The sequence below is a fragment of the Notolepis coatsorum genome (genome assembly GCF_963971535.1).
Source record: "Notolepis coatsorum genome assembly, chromosome: 14".
Taxonomy (NCBI): Eukaryota; Metazoa; Chordata; class Actinopteri; order Aulopiformes; family Paralepididae; genus Notolepis; species Notolepis coatsorum.
In genome coordinates, this window is record NC_140178.1 from 57,273,416 (window position 1) to 57,298,990 (window position 25,575).

Consider the following 25,575-nt stretch of genomic DNA (forward strand, 5'->3'; position numbering starts at 1 on the left):
GCACAACCCCACCCTCCGTTTTCAGGTTTGGTGCAGACCCTGTTGTCAGGGTCGGCAGCAGTGACAGCTCTGGTCAACGAGATCCAATCTCTGTGGGCGAAGCACGCCATCGTCGTGGCGTTTTCCTCCCGGTATTCTCTGGTGCCCAAGAAATCGGGAGGGGGGGGGGGTGTCAGACCCATGCTGGACCTGTCCGATGGGAAGGTTCAGCATTTTGGACCGTCTCCTACCTGTTGAACACTGGTAACCTGTTGAACACTGTCAGGTGGGGGCCTGGTTCTCCTCCATAGACCTGTAGGATGCGTATTCGCATCCCCGATCTTCCATCCTAGGGCTTACCTACACTTCCTTTGCAAGGTTTAGCGTATGAGTACCAGAGGCTGCCGTTCGGGCTCCCCGCATCTTCACCAAGTGCGTGGAGGCCACACTGGGGCCTCTGCGTCGTCAGGGGTTACGAAGTGTATTCTGCCCTGACGACGTTCTGGTCCTTGGCGGTCAAGGTGGATCGTCGGGTCTCATACCAGGCAGGTGGTGGAATTCCTCACCAGCCTGGGGTTTGCTGTAGACTGGAAGTAGAGTACTCCTCTTCCCAGTCAACGGGTGGAGTGCTATGGGCATTCCTCTCAGAGCATGTTATTGACACGCTGGGAGGTTCCGTCCTAGCACGGTTACGGCGCTGTCCGTGATACGCCTGCTCGGTATGATGGCATCTGCTCATTCCGTGGTCCCTCTTGGCCTCCTCTTCGCCTCATGAGGAGGATACGGAGGTGGTTTTTTCCATTATGGAAATAGACCCGGTGAGAGGCAAGTGAAAGCGGCTAAGGTTCCCATGTCAGTACTGGGGGACCTCGCCCTCTGGGGAGGGCCTGGGGTCCTCACCAGGGGGATCCCCATGGGCAGTAGGCTGTCACACGTCACGGTTTTCACCGACGCCTCCCTCACTGGGGACGCGTCGGGCCAACGCAGTAGGGGGCAGCTGGCAAGACAATGCTGCCCGGTCTGCGCTACGTTCAATGTGTTGGTATTGAAGGCGGTCCTTCTGGTCCTCAAACGGTGTTTTGATCAGGACGGACAATACGACGTCAGCGTCGTATATCGAGAGACAGGGAGGAGTACGCTCCCCCCGTCTGCACCGGGCGGCGGTCGGCTGACTATGGGCGTTCTCCATCTGTGCAGCCTGAGGGCTCTCCACATCCCCGGCAGGGTGAATGTGGGTACAGGTGTGATGGCGCGGGGCGGTCCTCACCCTGACGAGTGGGGATTACGTCCGGACATAGTCGGGCAGGTCTGGGACCGATGCCGTGGCCGTCTGGGATTCTTTCCCCCCATACATCTGTTAGGTCAGTTGTTGGAGTGGGTATGTTGAGGAGCGCAGGACCTTGATCCTGATTGCGCCGGACCGGGGCGCAGCTGTGTGGTTCCCGGTCCTGATCCAGCTCTTGGTAGCTCCGCCGTGGCCTGTTCCTTGGTCATCACAGGCCCTCTCTCAAGCGCACGGGTCTCTGTGGCAGTCCCTGTGCTGGGCCAGCCGCTGATGGTTTGGCTGGTGAGAGGGTGAGTCTTGAGAGGATGGACCCTTCTGTGGTCAACACCATCCGGATTGCGCATGCTCCCTCGACTATCGCGGTTTACGCGGGTAGGTGGCGTATTTTCCAAGACTTCCTGACGGGCAGACCCCAGGTGGTGAGAGCAGGCAACTGCACCTCCTCATCCATCACCCTCAACATAGGGGCCCCCCAGGGCTGTGTTCTGAGTCCCCTCCTCTACTCCCTGTACACACACGACTGTGTGGCTCAGCGGAGTAGCAATACAATCATCAAATTTGCTGACGACACAGTGGTGGTGGGCCTGATCTCTGCCAACGACGAGAGGGCCTACCTGGAAGAGGTCAAGGTCCTGGCGGGATGGTGCCAGGAAAACAGCCTCTCCCTGAACGTCAGCAAAACAAAGGAGATGATTGTGGACTTCAGGAGGTCGGGGGTCAAGGACTACAGCCCCCTCAGCATCGACGGGGCACCGGTTGAGAGAGTCAACAGCTTTAAGTACCTCGGAGCCTACATATCCGAGGACTTGACATGGACCACACACATTGACAGTGTTGTGAAGAAGGCACGACAACGCCTCTACTTCCTCAGGCGCCTAAGGAAGTTCCAAGTCAGTCAGAAGATCCTTAAGAACTTCTACTCATGTACAATAGAGAGCATCCTGACTGGCAACATCACCTCCTGGTTTGGGAATAGCACTGCACAAGACCGAAGCAGACTACAAAGAGTGACACGTTCAGCCGAACGCACAATTGGAGGGGGGCTCCCCACCCTCCAGAACATTTACAACAAGCGTTGCAGGGGCAAGGCTAAGAGAATCATTAAAGACTCCAGTCACCCGAACAACTGCCTCTTTGAACTGCTGCGGTCAGGCAAGCGATACCGGAGTCTCAAGGCGAGCACAGAAAGACTCAGAAGAAGCTTCTATCCCCAGGCCATCAGGCTGCTAAACGAACAATGAACACTACACAACAACAACCATCAAACGCACATAGCACACACATCCACACGCACACACTCACTTTAAACAAACACACTGTAGCACCCACTCCACACACTTTATAGCACACACTCACTTTAAACAAACACACTGTAGCACCCACTCCCCACACTTTATATTTATTGATGAAGGATTGCACTACAACTCGTACACCTTACTGTAAATTGTACCTAAATTGTACCTCATCCCATTTCTGCTTTGCACTATATAGTACTGTACATTAGTACACTGCATAGTATTGTATATTATATGGTAACTCAGTTACGTCTATTCTGCATCGAACATTGTACATATGTCTATACTGAACACTGTGACCTCATTTTCTACTTCTAAATTACATGCTATACTATGTTATTTGATACTATCTTGTCTAGCACAGTCTCTGGAGCGTAACAGTAAGAAGCATTTTGTATGAAAGTATTCTGTACTTCTGTATGACAACTATTAAAGAAACTTGAAACTTGAACTTGAGGTGGGGGGCTGGGACCCGGTGTCCTGCCCCCTGGACGCTGTCCTTACCTTCCTTCGACGGTGAGGGTATATGCTGCGGCTATATCCTCTTATCATGAGGGGTTTGAGGGTGTTACGTTGTTCAGCCACCCTCTTGTGAAGCGTTTCCTGCTTGGCGCTCTGCGCCTTAAGCCGGTGAAACGTTCTCTGTCTCCGAGTTGGGACCTTTAATTGGTCCTCGGTCGGTTGTCCGAGGCCCCGTTTGAGCCTCTTGAGCAGGGACCTTTGGAACAGCTGTCTTTCAAGACTGCGTTCCTGCTGGCCATCACCTCCGCTAAGCGCGTGGGTGAGCTCTGTGCTCTCTCGGTGCGGCCTGAGTGCTTGTCTATTCGTGTCAATTAGGGATGTCCCGATCAGGTTTTTTGCTCCCGATCCGATGCCGATCATGTGATTTTGAGTATCTACCGATACCGATCTTTCCCGATCCGATAATTCTTTTTCTTTTTTTCTTTTTTTATTCAACAAACATGACCATGTTCACGTCTTAAACTCATACTGAGGCCTTAGTTATGGTTTTAAATTGCATATCATTTATTTATTGTCACACAGAGCAGAAGAATTTTGCCAAAACAAACCAATAGTATCCAGCTGCAGAACGGCAGACCAGCCACACTCTCAGACCCAAACGCATTTCCTTTGATTTAATTATACATCAAATGATTTATGTCAAGGATTGCAATGCCTCGCTTGAATGAAGTTAACTTTTCACCTGGATAACGTCAACATTCAGGGTGAATGTAATGTGAGAAATTGGGATTAAAAAAATTTCAAATTAAAGATTTAATTTGGGTCTGAAAGTTTGGCTGGTCTGCCGTTCTGCAGCTGGATACTATTGGTTTGTTTTCTTCTCTGTGTGACAATAAATAAATGAATGATGATATGCAATTTAAAACCAAAACTAAGGCCTCAGTATGAGTTTAAGACGTGAACATGTTCATGTTTGTTGAATAAAAAAAAAAGTTAAAAAAAAAAAAAAAATGGCAGATTTTTTATTTTCTTTTGTCGATCCCGATCTTCGGAAAATCACGTGATCGGCCCCGATCCCGATCACGTGATCGGATCGGGACATCCCTAGTGTCAATAGCGGTGCAACTATGAGGCCTAATCCAGTCTTCGTGCCAAAAAATATCCGGAGCTCTTTTCGCTCCAGGGATATTGTGGTTCAGGCATTTCATCCGCCTCCTCACGCTGATGAGTTAGAGGCGAGCCTTCACCTGTCGTGTCCGGTCCAGGCTTTGGGGGTTTACCTCAGCCGGACTCAGGACCTCAGGGCTACCGATCACCTCTTTGTCTGTTACGGTGGCTCTCGCGCTGGTAAGGCACTGTCGAAACAGCGCCTGTCCCATTGATTGTGCGAGGGCATTGCCCTTTGCTACGCGTTGGCTGGGCTGGCCCCCCCTGGGGGTGTCAGGGCGCACTCCACTCGTGGGGTGGCGGCCTCTGCCGCCCTGTTAGGAGGGGCCTCGGTGGAGGACATCTGTGCTGCGGCCTCATGGTCCTCCCCGGGTCCCTTCGTTAGGTTTTACCTCATGGACATGACTGGGGGTTCTGTCTCCCAGGCGGTTCTGAGGTCTGGAACCTCCCCTGCTTCCCGCCTTTCGGTGGGTTAGCAGGGCTGTGTGGGTGTGTGCCACAAGGTGTTGTGTCACACGTGGTCCCGCCTGTGCTGTGCGTTAGAGGTTTCTAGTTCCCTCTTTTCACACTTGGGTGGAGTTGACTGCCGTCCCCTCTTCGCTAGGAAAAGGGGGTGACGGGACTCCCCTCCCCCCTGGTGTGGGGCTTGCGGGTCCTCAGGGGGTACATTTGTCGGTCCTCGCGTCTGCTCTGTCCCCATATCTCGATAGGCGAAAGAGTGAGACGCGATTCGCCAGTACGACTATATAACGATAGGTTATGTATATAACCTAGTTATATGAGTACTGGCTGAGCGTCTCGCTCTTTAGCGCGCCCTGAGGTCCCTTGGGGGGGGGTTTCTGATGGAAAACTCTTCCAGAGGAAGGGCGAGTGTGACCACGCCTGGTGACTTATAGGGAGGTCACTGGGGCGGGGCCTGGTCAAGTGCAAGGGTGTTTTGTTTTCGTTCATGTAGTACAGTAGGTACTGGAGATGAGGTATATCTCGATAGGCGAAAGAGCGAGACGCTCAGCCAGTACTCATATAACTAGGTTAAATACATAACCTATCGTTTACCAGAGAGGAGATCCGGTACAAGAATCTTGTTCGTTGGTTGACTTTTTTTTATTACATTGGTTGCCATCTTGTCACAGGAAAGATTTGCCTCTAGGATGGAACCCAGGGCCCTCATTTATCAAAGTTGCGTACGCACAGATATGTGCTTAACCCGTACGTACAACCATTTCTAAGCAAAGTGTGGGATTTATCAATTTGAATGTGAACTTGACTTTGTGCTTATATTTACTCACAGCTCGGAGCATGCTTAGCTGACGCCCCGTGGTAGAAGATCGTTACTGCAGACGGACGGCATATGAGCTCCTCAGTTCATGCATTAGTTTCAACGCGGAAATAAGCTTTCGTGCATTACTCCCGACACTGGTGCTGTTCTGTATGAACCGTAATTCATTATAGTTCATTGTAAAATAGCGACAGTAGTGTAATTATAACGGGCTCATGCGGGAACAAGAGGTTGGCTTGCTTGTTTGGCACGGGGGGCAGACGCAGAACACCCACCTCCAAACGCCATTAAATATTGTTTCAAATAAAAAGCGACATACTATTATTTTGTGTCATGTTTCCAAATAAGATTGGCCACAACGGAATGCTTTCTACTTCAATTTGTTGGTTAGAATAGATTACCTCGCTCCGTTGAAACTTCACTGAGCTCCGCACACAGACATGATAATAATAATAACAACAACAATAATAATAGCTTAATTTTATATAGCGCCTTTCAAGAGACCCATGCAAGGTCGCTTTACATAGATGGGGGGGGGGGTAACAAAGTAATAAACATAGTGGACAGACTATGTAAATATGATGATGGGATTCAAGTTCGCGTTTTTATTGATCACATAGGCATGCTGTCAGAGTATGATGTCATAATAAAACATTCTAGAACATTTGTCGTCACAGATCATGTCATAATAGAACATAGGCTACATGGCATGGTCCATCGTGATATTGTAGACTGTTATTACTGTACCATCCATTGTGACAACAGCCTTGTGAGCTCCCGCACACAAACATGATGGAATTCAAGTTCATGTTTGTATTGATCACATAGGCAGGCTACTTTGCGTATAGGCTACATCATACATGGCAGTGAGATTCATTGTTCTTGTATATGCTCTCGTATTATTGTTTATATAGGCTACCGCTACCCAATACTGACATCAAAATAGATTGTATGCCTCTAGAAATCATATGCAGCAGGTAGAAAATTGACGGAAAATCCGTGGCGATTTGGAATCAAATTGAGGAGAACTTTAATCCCTGGGTATTAATCGAACAAAACGGAAAAAGGCAGTCATATTCCAGCACGGTCTTTATTAGTGTTTGCGCTGCCCAGGCAGCAATGGTTAATAGATATCATATCCGACATCACCATACGTGTACATGTCTGTCAGCCTGTCACATATTTCTCCATAACACGCTTCCCTCGGCTTAGTCCATTTTTCCACATTTCATGGGGGTGTTCCATTACCGTATATGGTTAATCGGGGCGGTTTTGGTATGCAAATACGTGAAAGTGTGCACGAGCCTCAGCGTAGGACCAAGGTGATATTTATCATGACAGGTGTGCGTAGGACCTGTGTACGCACGTGTGATAAATCCCGTTTTTTTTGTGCGTGCACACATTCTAAATTCTGTGCTTACGTGTGGAAATAGAACATTTTCTAAGAAAACTTGATAAATGAGGGCCCAGGTATGTAATTGCCTCTTTCCTTGTGACAATATTGTCACCCACTGTAACAGAGAAGCCGTTTGTCTTGCTGAGTTTGTTATTTGATCCGAAGAGAATGGACTCTGTTTTACCCAGGTGTAATGATAGTTTGTTATCAGCGAGCCAGGTGCAGATTCTGCTGAGTTCAGAGCTAAGGGCTTTTTCAACCTGCAACTTGTTCCTGTCAGAGACCAGCAGGGCTGAGTCATCCGCGAACAGGAACAAGTTGCAGTCACAAGCTGATGACATGTCATTTGCATAAATTAGGAACAGTAACGGTCCTAGTATGCTTCCTTGTGGAACACCACAGCTCACTGGGAGGGGGGGGGATAGTGTACCATTTACCTTCACCATCTGTTCTCTCCCCTCCAGGTAGGATTGCATCCAGCTCATTGATAACCTATCAAAACCAATTGCTCTTAGCTTGTCAGTCAGAATGGAGTGACTGACAGTGTCGAAAGCCTTTTGGAGGTCCAGCATGACCATGCCGCAGTATTTGCCCGCGTCCACCTCTTGTTTGATGTGGTCGTTCAAATAGAGAAGGCATGTGTCAGTGGAGTGGGATGTTCTGAAGCCAGATTGGAATTCGTAGATTAGATTTTTTTCTGCGAGGTACATTTCGACCAGTTTGTAGACAATTTTTTCCATGACTTTGGAGATAGAGGTGAGGATAGAAACAGGGCGGTAGTTGCCTGGGTCTAATTTGCTGCCTTTTTGTGCAGGGGGGTCACTCTCACAATTTTGAAGTCTTTGGGGACGTGTCCCTGTTTTATGGAGAGGTTTATTATGTGTGTGATGACTGGGGTGATGGCGGCTGCTGAGTCTCTGAGGAATTTGGAGGGGATATTGTCATGGCCAGTGGCCTTGTTAGGTTGGAGGGCGCACAGTTTTTTGAGTACCTCAACTGTTGTTACCATTTCAAGTTTGAAGTCGTCTTTGCAGACCCCTAGGTTTTTGTAGTAGGCTAGGATGTGTTCTCCCTCAAAATGCCCTGAGTGGGAGGGTAGTTTATTAACGATAGGTTATGTATATAACCTAATTATATGAGTATTGGCTGAGCGTCCCGCTCTTAAGCCTATTGAGATACCCCTTATCTCCTGTACCTACTGTACTCCACCACGAAAACAACTTGTACACCCACACCTGACCGGGTCCCGCCTCTATGGAGGTGTAGCCTATAAGACCATGGCCATGGTCACCAACACACCCTTCCTCGCCAAAATCCCGTTCCAGTAAAAGATCCCTCAAAAGGGAACTCAGGGCCGCTTAAGAGCGGGACGCTCAGCCAATGCTCATATAACTAGGTTATATACATAACCTATCGTTATATTTCGTATCTGGCTTATCGCGTCCCGCTCTTAAGCCTATTGAGATATGGGTTAAAGCGGACGCGAGACCCGACAGATGTACCCCCTGAGGACCTGTAAGCCCACATCAAGGGGTTCGGGGAGCCCTGTCACCCCATCCTTCCTAATGAAGGGGGGGCGCAGTCAACTCCACCTGAGTGCGAGCAATAGGGAACTAGAACCCCTTGAACACACAGCACAGGCGGAACCACGTGTGACCTAACACACTGTGGCCCATACCCACACACTCCTGCTACCCTACCAAAGGACGGGAAGCAGGAAAGGCCACAGACCCCAGAACCGCCTGGGAAACAGAACCCCCGGTCATGTCCATGAGGTAAAACCTTACAAAGGGGCCCGGGGAGGACCATGAACCTCCACCGAAGCCCCACCCAGGAGAGCGGCAGAGGCAGCCACCCCATGAGTGGAGTGCGCACTGACGCCCCCAGGGGGATCCTGCCCAGCCAACGTGTAGCAGAGGGCAATGCCCTCGCACAACCAATGGGACAGGCGTTGTTCGATAGTGCCTTACCGGCATGAGAACCACCGTGACAGACAAAAAGCTGAACGGTGACCCCGAGGTCCTGAGTACGGCTGAGGTAATTCCCAAAGCACGGACTGGACATGACAGGTGAAGGCCCGCATCTAACTCACTAGCGTGAGGAGGCGGATGAAACGCCTGAACCACAATATCCCTGGAGCGGAAGAACTATTTACAGGCACGAAGGCAGGATTAGGCCGCAGAGTGGCACCGCAATCGGACGAAAGACAGGCACTCTGGACCTACCGAGAGAGCACAAAGCACACCCACGCGTTCAGCGGAGGTGACGGCCAGCAAGAACGCGGTCTTGAACGACAGCTGTTCCAACGGCGCCTGCTCGAGCGGCTCAAACGGGGCCAAGGACAACCGACCGAGGACCAATTGAAGATCCCAAGTCGGAGCCAAGGAGCGTTGCACCGGCTTAACGCATCGAGCGCCAAGCAGGAAACGCTTCACAAGAGGGTGGCTGAACAAGACATCCCCTCAAATCCCTCATGATAGGAGGATATAGCCGCTGCATATACCCTCACCGTCGAAGCCGACAGTCTATCAAGGAGAGACTGGAGGTAACTAAGGACAGCATCCAGGGGGCAGGAGACTGGGTCCCGGCCCCCCGCCTTCCACCACACTTGGAACATACGTCATCTGCCCGCGTAAAGCGCGACAGTGGAGGGAGCATGCGCATTCCGGATGGTAACACCATCAGGATCAAGAACCTGCGCCCCTCAACGTACCCGTCCCAACAACTGACCTAACAGATGTATGGGGAAGAATCCCAGGCGGCACGGCATCGGTCCCAGACCTGCCTGGCTATGTCCGGACGTAATCCCCACCCGTCAGGATGAGGACCGCCCCGCGACAGTACACCTGTACGCACATTCTCCCTGCCGGGGATGTGGGGAGCCCTCAGGCCGCGCAGATGGAGGACGCCCATAGCCAGCCGCCCGCTGCCTGGTGCAGACGGGGGGAGCGCACTCCTCCCTGTCTGTCGATATACGACACTGACGTCGTATTGTCCGTCGTGATCAACACCGTTTGAGGACCAGAAGGACCGCTTTCAATACCAACACATTGAACGTAGCGCAGACCGGGCAGCATGGTTTGCCAGCTGCCCCCTACTGCGTTGGCCCAACGCGTCACCAGCTAGGGAGGCGTCGGTAAAAAACGTGACGTGAGACAGCGCCGTAACCGTCCTAGGACGGAACCTCCCGAGCGTGTTGACAACACGCTCTGAGAGGGATGCCCATAGCCCTCCAACCGTTGACTGGGAAGAGGAGTACTCTACTTCCAGTCTATAGCAAACTCCAGGCTGGTAGGGACCTGCCTGGTACGAGACCTGACGATCCACCTTGACCGCGAAGGACCAGAACGTCGTCAGGGCAGAATACACTCCGTAACCCCTGACGACGCAGAGGCCCCAGTGCGGCCTCCACGCACTTGGTGAAGATGTGGGGATCCAGAGAAAACCGAACGGCAGCCTCTGGTACTCATACGCTAACCCTGCAAAGGAAGCGTAGGTAAGCCCTAGGATGGAAGATCGGAGATGCGCATACGCATCCTACAGGTCTATGGAGGAGAACCAGACCCCCACCTGACAGTGTTCAACAGGTAGGAGACGATCCAAAAAATGCTGAACCTTCCCATGGGACAGGTCCAGCCTGGGTCTGACACCCCCCCCCCTCCCGATTTCTCAGGCACCAGAGAACACCGGGAGGAGAACGCCACGACGATGGCTTGCTTTGTCCACAGAGATTGGATCTCGTTGACCAGAGCTGTCACTGCTGGAGACCCTGACAATAGGGTCTGTACCAAACCCGAAAACGGGTGGGGTTGTGTAAACACAAGTCCCCACCTCAGCGTTCTCTCCATCCACCTCGACATATGGTACTGCCGTAGTCATATGTGATGACACTCCCAACGCACCCGCCGCCATGTGGCGCAGGTCCGCCAGGAACTGTAGATAGTTGGCCCGGTCCCACCCGCTGTGCGTAGCCAACCCTGGAACCGTGCGAGCAGAGCGTTCCGTGTCGGGACATCTGACCCTGACACCACCCATGAGGCAATCGCACCCAAGGGGGGACCCCGACAGAAAGGGCCGGTTTGATACGGAGGGCTTTCTATGTGAAAAAAGCCCCCCCACTGAACACCCCTCCAGAACATGCTGAGGAGTTGTTCTGCAGCCGGACATGCAAGGTGTAAGGACCCCATGGGTTCCTACACACCGTAGCCCTGCAGTGATATTACTACCACCCAAATCACGCGTGCCTGCGAGACCACTGCCAATCTTTCAGGAGTGGGAGGCACTAACATGATACCTGGCCTGGCGAAGGCGAGGCCGGGGAAGCCCGCACTGTGTGCCTCAAAAGGTTTCGAGCCCCCCTGCTGACAACACTTATAGTTGACAGACGTAACACCAGGCTCAACCAACACAGCTTATGGTGTGGGAGCCGCTTGACAGCACAACATTCTCACGGACAGACCCAGGCTCAGCCATCAACTGGGTGTCAGCTCCTGTCCCCATGAGAAGCGAAAAGTGGGGCCGCCCGCGTTTCAACGAAGGCACGCGGCCCGCAGCCAAAGGAAACAATCAGAGCCCACTTTTTCCGCTGGTGTTGGGGAAGGGAGTGATCGGAGAGCGGGCTGCTCGCGGCAGGACGGTGACGGCTTGTTGTTCAAGCCGAACCCATCCAACATGGTCGATCCCTCAGCCGCCAAGGCTGTCGGCCTTGTGGACACCTGTCGAATCAACGCCCAGGATACCTCTGGCGGGGGAAAACATGGCCGCCTGTCGAGGGCCTCGTCATCGCCGCTGACGAGGCCGTGCTCTCTCTTCTTCTGGCTGCGCGGTGTGAGGCAGTGTGGGGCCTAGGACAATACCGCCCGCGCTCCAGCAGAAGACCAAAATCTGCGGAAAAAATGCGGAAAGGGGAACCCTGAGCGGTTATAGCTTGCGGCTAGGTCAAAGCTAATAACGTCAACAACCTCGCGCGATGTGTCGACGTCGGCTGGTCCTCAAGGCCCCGCCACCAGACACAATTTTTTTGATAGAAAAAACAGCAATTCGAACACAGTTCTAATCGCTGCCAATTCCATACCGTGGCGGTACAGGCTTTAGCAGCCCACCAGCCACTCGCCAGGCCGACCCACCCATGGCGTCGGCCGGGCGGGGCACTGTTTCAATATGTCAAAAGCAAAGGACTGATGTTAACACGGAGCACCATTGGTGGTTGCAAACAGCAACCTAACCTCCACTGTGGTGTGCACCATGAAAGGGTTAAATGAATAAAAGAACTAAACCACACAATACTGTAGAATGAGCAAGCCCATATACACACGTTAAGGGGAGGCGGACCAGAGCGAACTAGTCCCGCCTTCATTCAAAATATTCACAACAGCACACCAGCCCTAGCTTAGCCCATTTACCAAAAAAGGTAAACAAAGCCCCCCCCGCATACTCCCCCAATAGACACCGATTGACCGTCAGCATGAATGGTTGAGAGGAGAGAAAGCTGTAGCATAGACAGACCTTCTCATAGCAGAGTGACAGAACAAAACAGTAGCCCACTACACTACTACAGCCTAGCGTGAGGCGAGGTGGAACCCAGATCAACAACCGCCTGCACACAAACATGCAACATGTTTACAATGTCGGCTGGACCCATAGCCCCACTACCCGACGCCAATGTGGATAGGAACTAGCCAGCTGAGCCATAACCCGCCGTTAAGTCCCATCCTGCAGTAGTATAGCTCTACTGCTACACCGCCGAGCTCACGCATCGGCTCCCAGATGAGGACACCGTTCAACAGACCCCGCCGGAACACAAAGGTAACGTACCTGGCTAGGCTACCTAGCCACGGCCTACCCTGTTGTCAACCCATTTACCCGTAAAAAGGTAAATAGGACTCAGCAAAACCCCCACAACAGCTACCGACTGACCTTCATTGATGAACCGGGCAAGAGGAGGGAGAAGTGACAACATCTCACGGCGGAGACATTAGAACAGCGTAGCAGTAGTGTTCAGCATGTAGCATTAGTATTAGCATGTAGCTAGCATTAGTTGTTTAACAGCCCGCTTGCAGGACCGTTTGGAACCCGTTCACCGCAGTGAACGTTCACCAAACCATCCCCCCCTGGCGCCGACACACAACATGGTTGTGTAACAAACAACCCAGCCTTACTAACACTAATACCCGTGCCTGATGACACAGGGCTCACTGTTGTACAAGCCGGCCCGATAGCCAAACCATGTACGCTGCCCCTCGATCTGCTGTCGTCAGATGAGGAAACATCAACATAGGCCCGTCGTGTCGCTGAACATGCTTCGAAGATGCCAGGGGCAACAAACCTCCGGTAAGCTTTCAACATTACGCAATTCCTCCAATCTTTTTCATACTACTAGTTACATAAGGTGCACTGCATCCAATATGATGGAACGAAAATAGAGGAAGGGTGTGTTGGTGACCATGGCCATGGTCTTATAGGCTACGCCTCCATTGAGGCGGGACCCGGTCAGGTGTGGGTGTACAAGTTGTTTTCGTGGTGGAGTACAGTAGGTACAGGAGATAAGGGGTATCTCAATAGGCTTAAGAGCGGGACGCGATAAGCCAGATACGAAATATAACCAGTGTTGTGGCTATGTTTGTAAAGAACATTTTTAAGTATTTGGCCACATCCAGCTTGTCTGTGATGAGAGTGTTTTCTGTCTTTATGTTTATGTTTGTAAATCTGGTTTTTAGTTTTTTGCTGCAGCCTAGTTGGTTGTTGAGTAATTTCCAAAGTTCACAGGGTTTGTTTTTGTTTTCCTCAGTTTTGTCATTGATGACATTTTCTTTTGCGTATTTGATCATGGTGTTTACATCATTTCTTAGTCTGTTTCTTTGTATTTTGAGTTCAACCACGTGGGCTTGGAGATAACTGTTTGAGCTTTTGGCAAGCTTTGACTGACTTTTATGAAGTTCAGAGCATTTTTTGTCTCTGGTTTTCATAGCGGTCAGTATTTCAGAGTGCATCCATGGCTCAGCACGATTTTTAACCCTGGTGGTTCTTAGGGGGGCCATGTTGTTGAGTATTGTCGTGAACTTGGTTTTGAATCCAAGCCATGTTTCTTCAGCTGAGCTCATCTGACCAGTCCAGGCTCTCCAGTTCTTGGTTAAAGGCCTCGCTAGAGTAGGTTTTGAGGTCCCTAGATGTGACTGTTTTGTGACAGCCGGACTTTTGTTTTAGCTTTTTGCGGGTACAGAATATCATATGATGATCGCTTAACCTGCATGCTATCACCCCTTTGTTGGAGATCCTGGACTTGTCAGAGGTCAGAATGAGATCAATGGTAATTTGTGTTGAATCACACACTCTTGTGGGTTGGGTGATTAGCTGGCTGAAACTGTGCAGATCACAAAACCTACTGAAGGCCTTGAAGACGGGTGCTTCTTTACGTAGCATTATCCGTCTTCCAGTCCCGAATAATAATTTTTTTCTACATCTTCAAACCCAGCTAAACACCCATCAAGTGTATCATAAAGGCCACTCTGTTCTGGCGGTCTATAGATTGTGCCGACTAGTACAGATTTAGCCCTTTCGAACAAAATGTCAACCCATACAGTTTCAATTGCCTCATGATTCAGGTCAGTACAGTTAATGAATTTGGTATCTTTATGTATATACATGCAGACACCACCTCCATACTTGTTCCTACTGTATCATTTCTGACTATTGAGTAGTTTTCTATTTCTATCTCTGGGTTTTTCACTGACACGTCAAGTTTTGTTTCAAGGGGCTTTCACACTAGCCAAACGATATTTATGGGCAATTTGGCGAGTTCGAGCTTCACGGCTCAGTGGATGAAAACTTCGAGATGAAGCCACGTTACAAGCCCAAGACTTCCCTGGCTCGCATTAGGCCTGGCAATTTTTTTGCCATTGCTATGTCTATACATTGGTTCTTGTTCGAATGCATTTATTTCTATAGACCAGTGGTGCCCAACCAGTCGGCCGTGATCGACCGGTAGATTGCAGGCTGATTTTCAAGTAGACCGTGAGATTATTTTTATATAACATTGAGTATGTTGTCACGTCGCGGCTGAGATGAGGCTTGCTTTAGCGCAGAGCTTTCCTCTCATTTCATTATAGACACAGACCAGCGCGGACCTTCAATGACATGCAATTGTAATTTCATTAGACACAGGCCAGCGCGGACCTTCAATGACATGCAATATAATTGACGCGAGCAATGGGCTAACGTTAGCTGCTAACAGTTATCCAATAACTAGGCTAAGCTAACTAGCGTTAGCCGCTAACCCTGGAAAACGCTCAAAGCGGACTCCACGACACCAGTTCCATTCGTGAGAAAAGGGGGTGGGTTATATTGACAAGGCTTGACAACAGAGGTTTCAAAGATAACTTCATATTTATTGGTTATTCGTTTCTTTATATCGGGCATCCAGTTTCCATCACTGTGTGTTCAGCTGTGTTGAATTGTGTTGACGTTCGAGTGTGACATCATCGCCTATGGCAGCTTACACGCTCAAAATGCAAACCGTAAACAAAACCCGGAGCGAACCAAGACTGAAGTGTGTACACAAACCAGAGGGGGGAGAGGGAGGGGGGGAGTTCGCACTCAAAGACGGAGCGAGGACGGAGCGTAGCACCCGTTCCTAATGAAAAAGTCCCCTCAGAGAAATATAGTATGTTTGCCTTACCGTTCATAAACAATTGTCTTATTTCAGCCAGTTTGGGTCTTAGGCTGTTTGTGTTCATATGGAATATGTGCAGTCCATTTGTGTTTGTTATTTGTTTTATGTCGTCGAGTTTGAGGCATTGATCGTCTGTGTTCAGTTCTGCCGTGGGGGGGGGGGCTTTGTTGCTTTCGTCTGGTTGTCGGGTGGTGGTAGGTGGGGAGGGGTGTGTGTGTGTGTGTGTGTGTGTGTGTGTGTGTGTGTGTGTGTGTGTGTGTGTGTGTGTGTGTGTGTGTGTGTGTGTGTGTGTGTGTGTGTGTGTGTGTGTGTGTGTGTGTGTGTGTGTGTGTGTGTGTGTGTGTGTGTGTGTGTGTGTGTGTGTGTGTGTGTGTGTGTGTGTGTGTGTGTGTGTGTAAGTATGTGTGTGGTGTGTGTAATATGACATCGGGCCATGACTGACCGGCTTCTCGATGAGCTCGATGCAGGGCTGCAGGTCCAGGCCGAAGTCGATGAAGCTCCACTCGATGCCCTCCCTCTGGTACTCCTCCTGCTCAAGGACGAACATGGTGTGGTTGAACAGCTGCTGCAGACGCTCATTGGTGTAGTTGATACACAGCTGCTCAAACGAGTTGTCCTGCACAGGATCAAATTACCAAATAAGGAGAGAGGTATTATTATCATATAAAAACACTCTCTTCTTCTCTAGTACAGCCTATACAGAAGAAGCTATGATTAATTTGTTGTCACCCGCATTACGTCTTTGTATTGGAACAGACTCCTGAAACACTTACTAAATCACTTACTATACCTACATGTTAAAGTTAGAGGTTCTATGTAGGATTGCTAGTAACTGTCTAACTGCATATATAACTGTTTCCACTAGAGGGCGCTCTAGGCGGAGCCACTCATGATACCACCAGGTGGCGAGTATATAAAGAGATGTCTCCTCCCCGTCTACCTCTTTCCCACCTGCCTCTCAGAGAGAGGAGAACTCTAGTACTGCTGCTGTTTAACATGTGAATGAATAAACCACGCCAAAGGCTAAAGATAGAAACCATGCCTCTTGACCACATTATTGGCGCCCCATAGCCAGATTCTGTCAACAGGTTATGGGCCCAGATCACGCCGGGGCGAAATAATAAGGGTAGCAAGCTTAGCTGAAGTATAGGCTAGGTTAGCGCCGGGAGCACCGCATGGCTAGACGCTAGGCCAACAAGAGCTAAAGCTACGCCTACCATCAACCAAGAGTAGGGATGCTCTATATTGGCTTTTTTACCGATACCGATATATGCAGGGTCCCCCCCCCCCCCCCCCCCCCCCCCCCCAGAAAATGGAATAATTTCAGGTAATTAACATTACATATCTCTTGTTGTGGAATTAACACATTATGCATACTTTTGACAATAAATAAAATCAGAATTTGTTCTTACTTGCTTGCCTGGGTAAATAAAGGTTATAGAAATGTAAAAAAAAGAAAAAAAAGAAGAAAAAAGAATTGAAAACCGATACCGATATTTTCCGATATCACATTTTAATGCCGATATCGGCCGATAATATCGGTAGGCCGATAATATCGGACATCCCTAACCAAGAGGATGGCGACCAAGGGAAGGAGCAAATGGCCCTCATTCAATGGAAAGGCAGAGGACTACGAGCTCTGGGAAGAGCGCATGTTATGCTGCATGCACGGTGTGGGACTGAAGACGACGATCTTGACGGCCCCCACGGGAGACCTGACGGCGGAAGAACAAGCCCTGGACGACAAGCGTAACGCAGACACTGAGTTATCGCCACTGCTCGACGACACAAGCTTGGGGCTGATATTCCGCGACACTAAAGACAAAGGCTGAGAAAGCCTGGGGGTGTTGAGAGAGCATTATATCGGGCAAGGAAGACCCAGAGTTGTGGCCCTCTACATAACACTAACAGGACTGAGGAAGGGGCACACCGAGATGGTGACCGAATACGTCATCAGAGCTGAGCAGGCCATGACGGCATTGAAGAGTGCAGGAGAAGCACCAAGCGATGGGCTAATGATGGCGATGGTGATGAGAGGACTACCGGAGCTGTACAAACCGTTCACACTCCTGGTAACCCACGGTTCAGCGGACATGACGCTGCGAAAGTTCAAGGCCAAGTTAAGAAACTTCAAGGCCTCAGAAGATACCCACCCAGCCGCCGCGGAGGCGGGAGAGAGGGTGCTGAAGGCCCAAGCGACACCAAGGGAGAGGACCGGGCCCACGGCGGAGCTGGCGTGTTGGCGATGCGGAGAGAAAGGCCATCGGAGAGGCGACTGCACAAAGACTGTCTGGTGTAGCTTCTGCAAATCCACGGGGCACACAGACAGAGTGTGCATGAAGAAACACGACCAGAGCGCGCGATACGCGCATGGACAAGATGACGGCCATGGACGAGACGGCGGCTACGGACAAGATGGCGGCTGTGGACAAGATGGCGGCAGCGGACAAGATGGCGGCGACGATCGACATGAGACGGATCGAGACGACGCCCGGAGAATAACGGGACAAGAAGACTTCGCTTTCGGGGCGCGGACAGCGTGCGTCGCCAGGCCGGCGCAGCTGCAGCGGGCCCAGAGGAAGGGACTGATCGTGGACACAGGTGCGTCGTCCCACGTCATCAACGACAGGAGTCGGTTCAAGAACTTTGACAACACTTTCCACCCGGAGAGACACAGCATGGAGCTGGCAGACGGGAAGCGCACCTACGGGTTGGCGCAAGAGAGAGGAGACGCACAGGTATGCCTCACGGACAGTGGGGGGCGCCGGCGTACAGTGACGTTAAAGAACGCTCTCTACGTACCATCGTTCTCACAAGGACTATTCTCTGTAATAGCTGCTACTGCAAGCGGTGCCAAAGTATTCTTCGATAAAGGTAAAACATTTCTTGTAGAGCCTGACGGTACACAGTTTAACATAAAGATGTACCAGAGAATGTATTATCTGCAAACAGAGTGTAATGACAATGACAAGTGTAATGATAATAATGATATGTGTAGCGTGACGGTCAGTCACGATATTCAGACATGGCATGAGATTATGGGTCATTGTAATTATGAGGATTTACTGAAACTGCAAGCAGTGACAGAAGGAATGCACATTGAAGGTGGAAAACGTAGACCTGACAAAGAATGTGTAGTGTGCAAAACGGGGAAGTTTACTCAATTGAGAAACAGAAATCCCACAGAAAAAGTAAAGGTACCACTTGCGCTAGTTAACACGGATCTAGCCGGTCCAGTAAGCAACGAGTCCATAGGAGGCTTTAGATATGTACAGTCTTTTACAGATGTGTGCACAGGAGCAGTGTTTGTTTACTTTCTCAAAGCAAAGAGTGACACACTCCAGGCCACGGAGAAATTCCTGGCAGACGTAGCCCCTTATGGTAACGTAAGATGCTTGAGGTCCGACAACGGAACCGAGTTCACAAACGGAGAGTTCCAATCACTGTTGAGAAGGTACAAGATAAGACACGAGACGTCATGTCCATATCCCCCACACCAGAACGGAGTGGCAGAGAGGAAATGGCGCACCCTTTTCGAAATGGCTAGGTGTAAGCTAGTAGACAGTAACTTACCTAAGAGCCTATGGCATTATGCGGTGCAAGAAGCCGCTTACACCAGAAACAGGTGCTTTAATAAGCACACGGGCACCACCCCGTATACAGCACTGACAGGAAAGAAGTGTAATCTAGCTAGAATGCACCAATTTGGATCAGTGTGTCATGCTTACCTGCAGGACAGGGGAAAGCTCGAGTCCAGATGTGAAAAAGGACTCTTTGTAGAGCACGACAAGGGAAGCCCAGCTTTCCTAGTTTATCATCCCGGTAAAGGGAGAGTGCAAAAACACATGCTAGTCAAGTTTGTCACAAAGACAACATGTGAGAGCGAGACACAGACAGAGGAGCCAGAGCTGGACTCCAGAGTAAGGTGTGAAGAAACAGAGACACCTCAGCCCAGTGTACTTAGCACGGTCGTGCAGACAGACAGTCAGCCACCCCCAGAGGGCGATGACGAGGAGCACCCAAGGGTGACGTCAAGTGCCCCAAGCAGTGGCAGGTATCCCTCAAGGGAACACAAACCCCCAAAGTATCTGACAGACTATGCCCGGAGAGAAAGTGACGAGGATGACAGTACACTTACCACCATTGATTACTGCTACAGGGTAGTCAGTGGGGTACCTCCGACCTTTAAAGAGGCCATAGTGTCCCTTGAATCAAGTAAATGGGAGAGAGCAATGGATGAGGAGATAAGGTCCCTAGAGGACAACCACACCTTTACTCTAACCAAGTTACCAGAGGGCAGACAGACAGTGGGAGGGGAATGGGTGTATTTAATCAAGGAGGGTATTGAAGGCCACGACAAGTACAAAGTATGGTTCGTAGCGAATTGCTTAAATGCTGAAGGAGGGTACTCCATGTTTAAATACGGAAGGAGGGTGACTACACTGCTTAAATGCAAGAGGAGGATACTCCAGGTTTAAATACGGAAGGAGTAGAATCCAGGTTTAAATACCTGAGTGGATTCCACATTTAAATACAGAAATGGATCCCATGTTTAAATACAGAGGTGGATGATTTACCATGTTCTAAATGATTTAATTATGTGGAAAAGATCCTGAAACGATTTGACTGATGTAAGAGATGTATAGAGAAGCTGTGGGTAGCCTCAGTTGTTTGACAACCTGTACTCGCCCTCATAGACGCCTACGTATAGGAGCAGACGATGCACGTGCTCCAGGACTATTGAACTTGGGGGAGCAAACTTGTCTCTTTGCTCCCTCACTTTTTGATCATATGATATATCCCCCCCAATATATAAATATTATCTAACCATAACTACGTAATTTCAATCAAATTAATAATACGCAATGACACTTAATAGCAAGTTTTTAAGTTTCCAAAGATTGTGTGACCCCCCACTTTAATGGTTTGATCCAGTGCCCACGGGCCACGGTTCGTCGGCATGACGTATACGACATGTTGGGGGAGGCGGCTTTTTCGAAAGCCCTTGAAAAATTCAGGCTGGATATTGGATAACATTGTGACTGTGAAGATTATTCTTCGGCGTTTACATCAAAATGGAGCAAATCATCACGTAAGTCGAACACTGTGACTGTATACTAAATGCGCAAACAGATTGAAACTGAATATTTCTCGTATGGTGAGCCTCGGCGCTGAACCGAGTGAATCCAGAGATACGGGATGGTGCGCACTGCGCAGGCGCTGTGATCACCCAACGGCGGAAATAATGCCGCTTTGAGCAGTTTATAAAAAAATATTAAAAATATTTATTAGCAACGCCGAGCTTTCAAACCATCCCGTATCTCTGTGCGAACCCATCGTGCAACTGTGAGCACCTTTGTAATGTCTCTGTGATACTTGTATAACGAACGGTTCGGCCAGAACCAGTCCTTCATGGTAAATCTAGGTTGGTTTCCCATTGAGGAGCAAGTGACTGTGGATTCACTCGGTGCTGAGCAACGTCTTTCTCTGGTCTGCATCCCCTTAACAATTGTGTGTATTGAGCCGTACTGTATTGTACCCATTCTGCAATCTGTTAAATAAAGTTTTCATTCATTCATTCATTCAGCCGCCGCGCTCACTGGGGCTATTGATAGCGTCAATTAGTTGTTGTTGTTGTTTTGTACTGCCGCTGCGGATGAGAACGGGGCCGGAGGGGCTTTGGGAGGATGGGAAAGTTATTATTATTATAATAGTAATTGGCTATCATACGTGCCTAGCTAGCGTTAGCTAAAAGAGCCCTCGCAGTGAAGTTATTATTATTATAGCTATCATACTGCAATATAAACTGAGTTTTATAGTGAAAAGAGCAGCTTTATTTTGGTCAAGATTGAAGGCTCTATATTGCAGGAAATTGCACATACAGGTGTTCATTAAATGTAAAACAAATCTGCCGTGGAGGGGGTCGTGCCGGACCCCCTCCAAACCACCCCTTGCAAAGAAAATAAAAAAATAAAAAAAATAAAAAAAAAAGAATAAAAAAAAATCTTGCACCCCCACTTTCAACTATAACTAGGCGGCCATGCTCGCCCTGACCTATGTTTAGTAGTGAGTAAAAATTGTCACAGCATTTTGCTGACCCCACAGAGAAGCATTGAACTACGTCAAAAACATGTTTTTCGTTATCCCAAAGGTACAGCAGACGAACAGCTGTGTTTCAGAAAGGGCAGCGAGGGTTTAGGGCTTAAAGCCCACAGTGACACTGTCAACTTGTGAAGCCGAGTGTATATGTTTCTAGCTATGACAATGCAGGAATGTGTTTATCTAGAACAACTGCTCGAAGTGATGGACACCTATGTATATATGAAGACTGTTGTTTATGAGGGCAACCAGGGAACCATTGTGATTGCTAGGAACCCAGTGTGCCGACATAGATGTAAACATGTCGATATAGGATATCATTTCATCAGATCTGTCATCAGAGAAGAAAGAATGACACTGATTCATTGTCCAACGGACGACATGGTAGCAGACACTATGAGAAAACCTGTTTCCAAATTGAAATTGAAGAGATTTGCAGAGGTCATGTTTGATGTGTAAATATTGACTGCCATATTCTTTTTGATGTTCTGGATTGTATTATTTTCTTTGTAAATTGTTTTTGGAGAAGTTATACAGTGTGCTAAACAACCCTAAGTGGGAGTGTTAAAGTTAGAGGTTCTATGTAGGATTGCTAGTAACTGTCTAACTGCATATATAACTGTTTCCACTAGAGGGCACTCTAGGCGGAGCCACTCATGATACCACCAGGTGGCGAGTATATAAAGAGATGTCTCCTCCCCCTCTACCTCTTTCCCACCTGCCTCTCAGAGAGAGGAGAACTCTAGTACTGCTGCTGTTTAACATGTGAATGAATAAACCACGCCAAAGGCTAAAGATAGAAACCATGCCTCTTGACCACATTATTGTCGCCCCATAGCCAGATTCTGTCAACACTTCATAATCTGTATACCTCCCAGCCCTGAATTTTTTCCCATGAGAAAATGCTTTTATGAGTTTGAGTGATCTTGCTACAGTAGGTGCACCGGAATCAATGGCACACATTCTCTGCCGGAGCTTATATTCATCCTTGTAGCCTCTCTGCCAGCACTATTTGTCTATGGAGATGTTCACCTTCTTTGCAGGGCTAAATTGACATTACTATGGCCCATTCAACATCAATTATCTATCATTCAGGATGTAGGAACGTTTTACTTTTTCATTCACACATACTAAAATACCGTCCAGAGTATAAATATGTTTTTATCGTTTTCTGCTGTATTTCATAGAACGTGAGATATAGCCATAAATGCATATATTAGATGATCAAATGCAGTTTGATACCGATCAACGTTATATAAAAAATGTCACATGTACATGATCCTAAACGTCATGACTGGTCATCTGGCTGGTGACCGGAGGGGGGGGGGGGTCGTTTATAATGCAATGGCCGACGTTAAATGATTCATGTAGTATGGATGATATATAGATCAGAGCAGTTTGTATGGTTAATAATAATCAAAAACGCTGAAACTCACAGCAGCTTCCTCGTAGCGATGGGGGATGATACTGGAGCAAAAAGATCGCTATTATGGGATGTTGATCTAGGTGATCCAGTTCCGGTTTGTATAATACTAATATACGTCCAATCATGTTGTTTATTGAGTTATGGCAACGGATCGATATGCACGGTGTCTGGGTAGAGACGGAATAGCGGACGGACTAAGCACTTCCGGCCACTTCCGGTTTTGGCAACTCGCCGATCGGCCACCAGGTGGCGGTATTGAAGCGTTGGAGAGTTGAGCGGAGATCTACAGCACCAGTCAAGACTCCGTGGGTGAAATGTGAATACCATGACATAAATTTGAAATATTGATCTCAAAGACGCTGTAAAACGTCATTGGCAGATTACGCATGGCGAGGAATGACGTGGTAACACGTCATTGGTGGGAGATGGGTTAAAGGTAGAATCTGTAACAGCGGCCTCTAGGCAAAACAGCCCTGCTTGGTACTGTACTTTATTTGCATCCTTTGTTTTGGTCTGATATGTGGGTGAAATATGACACAAAAAAAACAACAAAATATAATGTCGGTATCTTTTTTAAAGATATTTCTGAGGCGTTGAATTGATTAATTTATTTAATTTATTGATTGATTGATTGATTGATTGATTGATTGATTGATTGATTGATTGATTGATTGATCGATCTGTGAAATGGTCATTGAGCGTGAACTTGGACTCCAACTTTACCTCGAAGATCTCAAAACCGGCGATGTCCAGGATGCCTAGGAAGGAGGAGGACTGTCTCTTGCTCTTATCCAGGGTCTTGTTCACTCTAGCCAGGATCCAGCGGAACAGACGCTCATACATGGCCTTGGCTAGAGCCTCTATGGCAAAATCAGCCTGGTGGGGAGAGAGAGAGAGGGTGAGAGAGAGGAGGAGGCAGGGGTGTCATTTTGGTATGGCAAGGTATGGCACTCGCCATACCTTGGCAAATTTAAAATTAAAAATAAATCTTTTATTTATTTTATTTTTTTAATTACAATTTTTTTATGTTGATTTAGAATTCGAATGTCAACATTATGAACGAAGCTTTGAACTATTCGGTACAGCCCTAGCATGTTTTGATATTGTCAATTATCTCAGTTTTACTAGGTGACTTTTACTATGCCACACAAAAAAAGGAAAATGGACATACAGACATTTTTTAATCAAAGGGCAGCAGAGACAAGTGATACAGGGACACAGGTAAGGTCTTACAATGGCTTAGTGATTATAACAGTGCAGTTCAGCATTCAGTAACCCAGAATTTTTGTGAATGTGTTTTTGATACTACATTCTGTTGAACACACACCTCAAAACCGTACCTAAGGAAAATTGGCTCAATTGCAAGTTATGATATTACATTTTGCATAATTTGTATGCAAAATATTGTGGTTCCCTGCTTTAGTCTGTTGACACATTTCTATACAAAAAAATGCTTGTGTAGTCCTGTGTCATACCTAAATGTCATATAGGTGAATTGTATAGAAACAACTCACCAAAAGTGACTATTGCGCAACTGATTTGACAAAAAAATCCACCAAGGGGGATTTTCAACCCCCCACCCTCCCTAATTGCCATACCTTGGCTTTTACTGAAATGACGCCACTGGGAGGAGGAGGAGGAGGAGGAGGAGGAGGAGGAGGAGGAGGAGGAGGAGGAGGAGGAAGAGATGGAGGGTGGAGGAAGATGGAGGTAGGAAAGAGATGGAGGGAGGAGATATGGAGGGAGGAGAGAGATGGAGAGAGGAGAGATAGAGGGGAGATGGATGTAGGAGAGAGGTGGAGGTAGGAGAGAGATGGAGGTAGGAGAGAGATGGAGGTAGGAGAGAGATGGAGAGGGGAGAGACATGGAGGGAGAAGTGAGATGGAGGTAGGGAGAAAGAAAGGAAGAGAGAGGTGGCAGGAGGTAGGGAATGAGGAGAGGAAGGGAGCCATAGCTATAGTGTCTCCAACTAAAGTTCATAATACCAGGGTAGCATCAGCATATAGACTTTCTTCCTCAGTGAACCAACTAAAGTTCATAATACCAGCCATATCATCAGCATACCTAGTCTCTCCCCAGTGTATAGACTTTCTTCCTCAGTGAACCAAGTAAAGTTCATAATGTCAGGGTATAATCAGCATACCTGCAATGTACGTCACTAGCTGTTGGGACAGGAAACCTACCTGCTGCTTGGTCTGGGCTTTCTGCACCACCTCTCTGCCCACCTTGATGCGGGGGGTGAGGATGGAGCGGGTGAAGTCAGTCACGTTGATGCCCTGCAGGTGGCACACTTTCTGGGCCGCTGGGGGGGGGGGGGGGGGGGTTAGAGAGGTGAGAAAGATGTTGTTATTTTCAACCTAGACATCATACTGATCAAACAGCCCTGATCAGTATGAACAGTGATAAAGTTTTTGGTTTCATAATAATAATAATACATTGTATTTATAAAGCGCTTTTCAAGAACCCAAAGACAAAACCCAAAATGAGCTAAACAAATGAACAGAGAAAGAAAGAACCAC

At 48.6% G+C, this 25,575-nt stretch overlaps 1 protein-coding gene across 1 annotated transcript in view; it reads right to left on the bottom strand.

The window, feature by feature from the left end:
• Positions 1 to 25,575, bottom strand: part of LOC311240534 (myosin-14-like) — a gene marked incomplete at both ends in the record, with an annotated part of 182,806 nt that overhangs the window by 121,969 nt on the left and 35,262 nt on the right. The window contains 3 exons of the mRNA XM_084329113.1: positions 15,974 to 16,147; positions 23,780 to 23,932; positions 25,240 to 25,358. Of these exons, the coding sequence (XP_084185239.1) occupies positions 15,974 to 16,147; positions 23,780 to 23,932; positions 25,240 to 25,358 (446 nt within the window). The remainder of the gene's footprint in view (positions 1 to 15,973; positions 16,148 to 23,779; positions 23,933 to 25,239; positions 25,359 to 25,575) is intronic.